This window comes from Fragaria vesca, linkage group LG6 (assembly GCF_000184155.1).
Source record: "Fragaria vesca subsp. vesca linkage group LG6, FraVesHawaii_1.0, whole genome shotgun sequence".
Lineage (NCBI taxonomy): Eukaryota > Viridiplantae > Streptophyta > Magnoliopsida > Rosales > Rosaceae > Fragaria > Fragaria vesca.
In genome coordinates this window covers 6,858,571-6,867,791 of record NC_020496.1, presented here as the reverse complement: position 1 = coordinate 6,867,791, position 9,221 = coordinate 6,858,571, and the positions used below count along the sequence as shown (strand labels likewise).

Genomic DNA, 9,221 nt, shown 5'->3' with positions numbered 1-9,221 from the left:
GGTCGTATTGTTTGAATTTTTATAAACACCGCTGATGAGTGATGACGGTTTTCTTCCGTTTATATTACGAGTATTCGCTACTCAGAAGGTGGAGTCGACTCAAGTTCTCCTATCTTTGGGATAGGAGTCACTGCCGTGTTGGAATAACGACGCTCCGTTACCAACTTCGTTGGCAACTGTCGGTTGAGTCTTCTGGTTTTGATGATCATTTTTCTATCTAGTCTCATAGTGTACAAGAGATTTAGCTCTGTTCAGAAGTTAGGGTCGGGCCATTTGGTCTGATATTTGTTATAAGTGGTCTATTAGAGCATCTCTAATGGAGAGGTCTTTTTTGCCACATAAGCCCAACAACTCTAAAATGACAGCCCAAATCCATTCCAACCCAAATGTTATATCCACGTGTATTTGACATTAGGGTAAGAGACTGTCAAATTTGACAGCCTCTTTGCGAACCGTCTTTCTTTTTTTATTCGTTCCTCTTCTCGCTTTCTTCGTCTTCTTCGTCTTTCTTCTCGTCGCCAACAACACAGCCCATAACCAAAAATCCATTCCTTTGCCATATTCATTCTTTCCTTTGGTTCTTTTCTTGAATATGGATTCTAATTTTTCAGATTCATCCTCAGATGCTGCAGATGACGAATTCTGGAATCTTGCCGATTCGTCATTAGATGAAGAATTCAATCGGCAAATTATTGCTCTTCTAGAAAAGCAAGAGAACTTGGAGAACTTGGAGAATGGAAGAAGAAGACGTCGGGGAAAGAGAACTACAAATTATGAAGGAGAAGATTGAAGTTGATAAGGAGAAATTACGAGTTAGGAAACTTGAGTTCGAAAGTAAGAAGATCGAGGTTGAGATGAGAATTATATTTATGTTTGTGAATACATCTGCTATGAACCCTGAGGAAAATGCATATTATTCCAAGCTGCATATGAAAACTTTGCATTTGCAGGGTGACACATGAAGTTTTTGAAGATTCCTAATATTTAGTTCTTCATGTAATGTTTGATTATGTATAAAGTTTCATTTTAAGTGTTTTTATGTGCTATGCAGTAGCTTTGGTTCCTAATGTTTGATGTTTAATTATGTTGAAAATTCCCAGTAGCTTTGGTTCAATGAAACAACAATATTGTAACTTCAGTTTTTTTTAGCTTTGATTCCCTGTAGCTTTTACTTGTGCTCTTTTGTGTTGAGTGTTGGATGAAGAATAATATTATTAAAATAAGATTCAAATTTGACATCTCCATATGAGGCAAGAGTAGTCAAAATAAGCAAAAGACATCTTTATTGAAGATACTCTTAGTGACATTTGATTGTATCCCTCGTACCGCTTGTAACTTAATCCATATGAATGATAACCCATTTGATAAAAAAAAATAAAAATCAAGAAACATGGCAAAATGAATAAAGGATGGTATCTAGGGTCTCGACCATTGCATCCAAATTTGCTAAACATTTATGAAAACATAGGTGATGACTGCCTTGGGCAGCAGAGCTTGCCTTGCAATCTCCAAGGCTTTGGAGACCAAGCACCGTCTTATTGTAGGCTTCACCTCCTTCGTTGGCAACTGTTGGTTGAGTCTTCTGGTCTTGATGATTATTTTTCTAGCTAGCCTCATAGAGTCATAGTGTACAAGAGATTTAGCTCCGTTCAGATGTGTCATTTGGTCTGATGTTTGTTATAAGTGGTCCATTAGAGCATCTCTAATGGAGAGGTCTTTTTTGTCACATAAACCCAACAACTCTTAATTGACAGCCCAAATCCACTCCAACCCAGGTGTTATATCCATGTGTATTTGACATTAGGGTAATAGACTATCAAATTTGACAGCCTCTTCGCGAACCGTCTTTCTTTTTTATTCATTCCTCTTCTCGCTTTCTTCGTCTTCTTTGTTCTCTCTTCATCTTTCTTCTCGTCGCTAACAACACAACCCATAACCAAAAATCCATTCCTTTGACATATTCATTCTTTCCTTTGGTTCTTATCTTGAATATGGATTCTAATTTTTCAGATTCATCCTCAGATGCTGCAGATGACGAGTTCTGGAATCTTGTTGATTCGTCATCAGATAAAAAATTCAACTGGTAAATTATTGTTCTTCTAGAAGAGCAAGAGAACTTGGAGAATGGAAGAAGACGTCGGGGAAAGAGAACTACATTTTATGAAGGAGAATATTAGTGTTGATAAGGAGAAATTACGAGCTAGGAAACTTGAGTTCGAAAGTAAGAAGATTGAGGTTGAGATGAGAATTATGTGAATACATCTGCTATGAACCCTGAGGAAAGTGAATATTATTCCATGCTGCAGATGAAAACTTTCCAGGGTGACACATGAAGCTTTTGAAGATTTCCAATATTTAGTTCTTCATGTAATGTTTGATTATGTATGAGGTTTCATTTTAAGTGTTTTTGTGTGCTATGCAGTAGCTTTGGTTCCTATTATGTAATGTTTAATTATGTTGAAAATTCCCAGTAGCTTTAGTTCAATGAACAACATTTTTTGTAAATTCCAACAGATTCCCTAAATTCTTTGATTTTCTTTATTTTGGAGAATATGAGATCATTTTCCACTCCAACAGCTTCCCTATCTCATTCCCTAAAATAAAGAAAGAGATGAAATAGAAGTTTTGGTTCTTTATATTTACAGATTCCCTAAAATATTTAGGGAAAGAAGAATTGAATGTTGCACATTTTTTAAGGCTCAAAGATAAGAAAGAAAACATAATTTATTCTAAAAAATAAACTTTTATATTTTTATACTTATTATTATATTGTAATAAATGAGGATTGTTGTTGTAATAAATATTTGAATCTTTAAAATAGGGAAACTGTTGGATTTGGTATACAAAATTTTTAGAGATTTTATGTTTTGCTTCCCTATTATGTAAAAAATATAAGGAAGTTGTTGAACTTGCTCTTAACTTCAGCCTTTTTTTAGCTTTGGTTCCCAACAACTTTTACTTGTGCTCCTTTGGGTTGAGTGTTGGATGAAGAATGATATTATTAAAATAAGATTCAAATTTGGCATTTTTATAGGAGGCAAAAGTAGTCAAAATAAGCAAAAGACATCTTTATTGAAGATGTTCTTAGAGCATCTCCAGTAGTATAAGTAAGTTTGTTGCTAAATTTAACAATAGTTAGGATTAGAGGTGGCAAACGAGCCGGCCCGGCCCGCCTAATCGGGTTTCGGGCCGTGCTTGGGCCGGCCCACGACTGACCACTTATTAACGGGCTCGAGCTTGGGCCGGCCCATTTACTCAAATGTAAGGCCCAGCCCGACCCACGGCCCAAGCCTATAACATGGTGGGCCGTGCTCAGGCCGGGCCGGCCTGGGCCCGTTTTGTGTGGAAAATTGAAAATGGCATGGTCGAGATGAATGTCCTATACCACCACTTCTACTCTCATAATCTCAACTTTTAATTATACATGATACGATTACAAACCAAAATTAATTCACATAATCTATCGATCATTTTTTTCTTTGTTAACAAACTAAAGAAATAAATGATAAATGCTTACAATTAATAAATTTTTAGGCAAAAACTTCTTATGAGTCTAAGGGAATACAAATTCATACTCAAATAAATAATTATTAGTATATAAGTATATTGTTCACACTCAAAACTAAGTTTATTATTTATAAATATGTTATCTTCATATTTATAAAATTATATTTTATAACGGGCCGGGCCGTGGGCCTCATATTATCGTGCTTGGGCCGGGCCGGGCCCATGGGCTCATTTTTCTAAGCCCAGTCTGACCTATTAGAATAACGGGCTTGGGCCGTGCCGGGCCACTTTTAAACGTGCCGTGTTCGTGCCGTGCCCGTGCTTAACAGCCCGTTTGCCACCTCTAGTTAAGATATTTAACAATTGAAATAACAATTGTGCTCCAGCAGTAATTGCTAAGTGTAAGTTAAGTAATATTTTTAATGAATCATAAACTTACACGTAGATAAAAAATGGAGAGAAAACATATGTTACTCTTTACCAATTTATATCTAGATTGATAAATTTGTCAATTTAGTTTAACAATGTTAGGATTTAGTAATTTTTTAAGCATTCTGCTGGAGCCCTTATTCATCCTAAAAGTTGACAAATTTAAAAGAAAAAATAATTTAACAATACTGCTGGAGATGCTCTAACTCTTAACTGTATAATTCGTACCGTTTGTAAGTATGAATGAGAACCCATTTGATTAAAAAAAAAAAACATAAAACAGGGCAAAATGAACAGAGGATGGTATCGAGGGTCTCGACCGTTGCATCTAAATTTGCTGAACATTTCTGAAAACACAGGTGATGACTGCCTTGGGCAGCAGAGCCTGCCTTGCAATCTCCAAGGCTTTGGAGACCAAGCACCGCCTTATTGAAGGCTTCACCTCCTTCAAGCAGCTCAAGCATGCCCACGCTCGTCTCCTCCGCCTCGGCCTCGACCAAGACAACCACCTCCTCACCTTGCTCCTGCGCTCCGCCTTCGATTTCCGGCAGACCAACTACGCCCTTCTTGTCTTTCACCGCACCGCAGAGCCCAACGTTTATCTATTCAACACCATTATCCGCGGATTGGTTTCGCACGAATGTTGGGAAGATGCAATCAGATTATACGGTTCAATGCGGACCGAGGGGCTGTTCCCGGACAGCTATACATTCCCTTTTGTTTTGAAGGCGTGCGCGAGGCGTTTGGACTTGCAAATAGGGTTGAGTGTTCATACGCTTGTTGTGAAGACGGGTTTTGACTTTGATGTGTATGTGAAAACTAGTTTGCTCTGCTTGTATGCGAAATGTGGGTATATGGAGCATGCGCATAAGGTGTTTGATGATTTGCCTGAGAAGAGTGTGGTGTCTTGGACTGCTATTGTTTCTGGATACATTGGAGCTGGGAAGTTTAGGGAAGCTATTGATGCGTTTTTGAGGTTGTTGGAGATGGGTTTGAGGCCTGATAGTCTTAGCCTTGTACGGGCTATATCCGCGTGTAGTCAGTTGGGGGATTTACGGAGTGGGGAGTGGATAGATGATTACATTACGGAGATTGGGATGGCGAGGAATGTGTTTGTGGCTACTTCTTTGGTTGATTTGTATGCCAAGTGTGGTAACATGGAGAAAGCGCGTTTTGTATTTGATGGAATAGCTGAGAAGGATGTAGTTGTTTGGAGTAGTATGATTCAGGGGTATGCATTGAATGGGCTTCCTAAAGAAGCGGTAGATCTCTTCTTTCAAATGCAGAAGGAGAATTTGAAACCGGATTGTTATGCTATGGTTGGGGTGCTTTCTGCTTGTGCTAGATTAGGAGCTCTAGGGCTAGGGGAGTGGGCTAGCAATTTGGTGGACAGGAATGAGATTTTTAATAACCCTGTTCTTGGTACAGCTTTGATCGACATGTATGCGAAATGTGGGAGCATCGTCCAAGCTTGGGAAGTCTTTAAAGGGATGAAGAAGAAAGATCATGTGGTTTGGAATGCAGCTATGTCGGGATTAGCTATGAACGGACATGTCAAAGCTGTGTTCGGGCTATTTGGACAAGTTGAGAAATATGGAGTTAGAGCTACTGGGAACACTTTCATGGGATTGCTTTGTGGATGTTGTCATGCTGGTCTGGTTGATGAAGGTCGTAGCTATTTCAATAGCATGACTAGAGTCTATTCCTTGACTCCTACGATTGAGCATTATGGATGTATGGTGGATCTTCTTGGCCGTGCAGGTTTGTTGGATGAAGCTTACGATTTGATTAATAGTATGTCGATGAAAGCGAACTCTGTTGTTTGGGGAGCATTGTTAGGTGGATGCAGGCTGCATCGGGATACTCAATTGGCTGAACTTGCACTAAAACAACTCATTGAGCTGGAACCATGGAACTCAGCACATTATGTTCTCCTCTCAAATGTTTACTCTGCAAGTCAGAAATGGGACGAGGCAGCCAACATTAGATCAAGAATGAATGAGCAAGGACTCCAGAAAATCCCCGGCTGCAGCTGGATCGAAGTAAACGGGGTTGTCCATGAATTCCTCGTGGGAGACAAGTCCCACGAGCTCTCCGACAAGATATACGCGAAACTCAACGAGCTGGCCAAGGACCTCAAAGCAGCTGGTTACATTCCAACCACAGATTTCGTGTTATTCGACATAGAAGAGGAGGAGAAGGAGCATTTCCTCGGCTGCCACAGTGAGAAGCTAGCCATTGCATTTGCTCTAATCGCCACCGCCCCTCAAGACACCATCCGAGTCTCAAAGAACCTCCGCGTATGCGGCGACTGCCACCAGGCCATAAAGCTCATCTCCAAGATCACAAGCAGAGAGATCATTGTTCGAGACAATAACAGATTCCATCGCTTCATTGATGGTACATGTTCATGTAGAGATTACTGGTAATTTTTTTTAAAACTACCAGTTCACCCCACAGTAAAAAAACGCTTGTGGGTAATAATACCAAACCCTTATGTCACTGATGATGGTAAATGACTAGCCTTTATCTAGTGACGCCGCTATTTGCCATAAATAATAGAGACAAGAGTCTAGGAAAGTCTATAGGAAGAAGACCAGAAGAGGCAAGACAAAATCTTTCGCTCTCTGCTCTCTTCTTTCTTCCTCCCAAAGCTTTCCCAGCAATTTCCTCTTCTTCTTTCAATTTTTTTTTTCCTCAGCCGCCAAAAAAGCCTCTACAGTGAGAATATCAACCCCAAGGTAAGCAAATTCAAACCCTCAAAAGTCAAAACCCTAGCTTTTTCCAATCTGTGTTCAAAGTTTATTGCTTTATTAAATTCTAATGGGAAAGTGGCTTCCTTTCATGGCCAGGCTGTACTAGCTCGCCAAAACGACGTCGCAGAGTGTTGGAGGTGAGAGGGGGAGAGAGGAAATTAGAGGGCGGAAATCGAAGCGGTTGAAGTTGGAGAGAGAGATGGAGACTTCGAGCAGCTCGCAGAAGGAGAAGAGCCAGGCGCCGCTGAAGGAGGTTGTATCGGAATGCGTGAAGCGGTGGTTCAAGGATACTCTCAAAGAGGCTAAAGCTGGTGATATTAATATGCAGATTTTGGTGGGGCAGATGTACTATAGCGGCTATGGTGTTCCCAGAGATGCCCATTTGGTATGAGTTTTTCGGGGTTTTCTGTTTAAGAGTTGAATTTGATTCTTGTTTTGATGCTCTAATTGTTGTTATCTATGTGTTTTTTGATCTTGTTTTGCTTAAGTTGCAAGGTTTAGTTTGGATTGAGATTTTGTAGTTATGTTGTGATTTTAGGTCTGGTTGTGTTTGTAGTATTGATTTTTTCGGGGTTTTGGGATTGCAGGGAAGAGTATGGATCACAAGAGCATCGAGGACGCGGTCTTCGGCTTGGAAAGTTTGTGAAAAGCCACCAGGTTGACTTCTCTATTTGCAGTTGCTGTTTTTTTTTTCTTTTCATTGTGTTGATTATTGTAGCCACTGTAATGTGCCTCTGATTTGATTGTCTGGATCGTTTGGTAGGTTATAATGCAAGTGATTCAGATTCGGATGAATTGAAGGGGGAATCGTAGCTGGACCAACGTAGACTTCATGTCCTATTATAATTTGACCAAGTATTTCCCAATCTTGCCTCTTGTTGTACTTGTTTTGCTTCTTCCTGTTTCTATGAACATACCACCCATTTAAAGTGAAATATTCAATATACTGAGTATCATTATAGCAAGGATTTCAAAACTCTATGAGCCTATAATATGTGTAATCCCCAGGCTTTGTCCCTTGTAGCAAGTCTCCCACGTATATGCTTATAATACTCGACAAAAATAGACAGCAGAATCATATGTGTTCATAGTCGGTTTCTCATCAGATTGATTTTGTTTTTGGTTTGGGGTAAGTGGAATGTTATTCTTAGTGAAGTGCAAATGTCAAGGTTACAAGGGTGAATTGTCACCTCTCTAACTTTATGTAGGTATATTAAAGTGGCAGGATGGATAGGTAGGGAGATAATATTGAGCAATGGATAGAGGGAAGGAAAAGAATAAGGGACAATTGATAGGGTGTGTCCTGTTTAAATGGTAGTAGAGGGGAAGGAAATGAACAGTGCACGGGGAGGAGATGCCACTCAACATATGTTTTAAGGATTTAATTTATAATATGTAGCTATATTTTCACTTCTGTCCTGCTTGTCTTCCAGTGTTCCATCCTTCCCTAACTTGCTTTTGGTTTCAAGCTTGTGCTTGTTTTTCTCGTGGGTAGTGGTAGATATAATAGCATTCTCTTGTAAGATTTGGAATCTATCTTTGCTTCTGCCATTTTTGTAACAAGTAAAGAATATTTCGCTTTCGCTCGTGGATTCGTGCCACTCTATGTTTGCTCAGAAAAACTTGGATTCAACATAGCAATTTTCATTTTTTCGGTTGACTTGACATAGGTAAACCACATAGGCATAATGTTAGGCAGTCAGTGTGCCCTATTATTCATTAAACCCGTTAAGGATTGACAAAAGTAGTGTAATTGACCAGTTCAGCTAATTGAATCTAATCTTTTGCTTCTTGTTGCAGGATGTGCCCTGAAACGTTCCTGTTCCTTCACCTGCAGTATGCACTGGATCTGCGCTCTTCTGTTTATCTCCATTTTCCCAAATTCTCCAATGGAATTATAACATTTTCTCGTATAAAAACATGATTGTTGATTGCTCTTTCATCTGCTGTAGTATTTTGTGTCATTATTCACCTGCTGTAGAAGTGTGACTTCCATCCAAATCATAAAGGAAGTGTATGAACTATCCTAGTCCAATCTAAAAATTGTTGCTGGAGAAAATGGTATAGAATAATTTCAGAAATTTCAGATAAGGTTTGAAGAGTGGGTTCATCTTTGAGGCCGTTCCCTCGAATGCACCTAAGCTTCATAACTTGTCATCATAGCTTAACGGTCCTTCATCAAGGCAGTCCATGAACAATGGCTTTGTGAAACAAAATATTTGTTCCATTTGAGTATTCCAGATGGGGTCATGTTGGTGGAAGGGTTGCACCAGCAGAGCAGCGTTGCGATTTCTACAAGTAATAGATGATGACAGTGTTGGGAAGAGACTAATTGAGAGTAATGGCGGATACTCAACAGCTAGTAGCTTTCTCAGGATGAAAGGAGTCGAGGACTTTCAAAATTGAAATGAATCTGGATTCTGATCACAGGCAAGGAGATAACTAAGGGTATAACTAAGAGTAGTGAAAGAATAAGAGACGGTGGAGATCATATATAGTTGCAGACACCAAAGCTTGATAACAAAGGAA

At 39.5% G+C, this 9,221-nt stretch overlaps 2 protein-coding genes across 2 annotated transcripts; both read left to right on the top strand.

Moving 5' to 3' along the window:
* Nucleotides 1-4,298: 4,298 nt before the first annotated feature.
* LOC101302285 (putative pentatricopeptide repeat-containing protein At3g08820-like) lies at nt 4,299-6,513 on the top strand. The gene has a single exon (XM_004305045.1). It carries the CDS (start codon nt 4,299-4,301, stop codon nt 6,363-6,365), a length of 2,067 nt encoding a protein of 688 aa, XP_004305093.1. The 3' UTR covers nt 6,366-6,513.
* On the top strand, nt 6,497-8,713 carry LOC101305771. The gene is made up of 5 exons (XM_004302575.1): nt 6,497-6,677; nt 6,789-7,077; nt 7,280-7,349; nt 7,456-7,547; nt 8,493-8,713. The coding sequence occupies exons 2-4, from the start codon at nt 6,892-6,894 to the stop codon at nt 7,503-7,505; spliced, it is 306 nt and encodes a 101-aa protein (XP_004302623.1). The 5' UTR covers nt 6,497-6,677; nt 6,789-6,891; the 3' UTR covers nt 7,506-7,547; nt 8,493-8,713.
* Nucleotides 8,714-9,221: the final 508 nt, after the last annotated feature.

What these genes read in the sequence shown, in the direction of transcription:
- LOC101302285 (XM_004305045.1), top strand. Translation starts at nt 4,299, where the DNA reads ATGACTGCCTTGGGCAGCAGAGCCTGCCTTGCAATCTCCAAGGCTTTG.
- LOC101305771 (XM_004302575.1), top strand. Translation starts at nt 6,892, where the DNA reads ATGGAGACTTCGAGCAGCTCGCAGAAGGAGAAGAGCCAGGCGCCGCTG. An exon ending in TTCCCAGAGATGCCCATTTG is followed by an intron (nt 7,078 to 7,279) that starts GTATGAGTTTTT and finishes TTGGGATTGCAG; the next exon opens with GGAAGAGTATGGATCACAAG. An exon ending in AGTTTGTGAAAAGCCACCAG is followed by an intron (nt 7,350 to 7,455) that starts GTTGACTTCTCT and finishes ATCGTTTGGTAG; the next exon opens with GTTATAATGCAAGTGATTCA.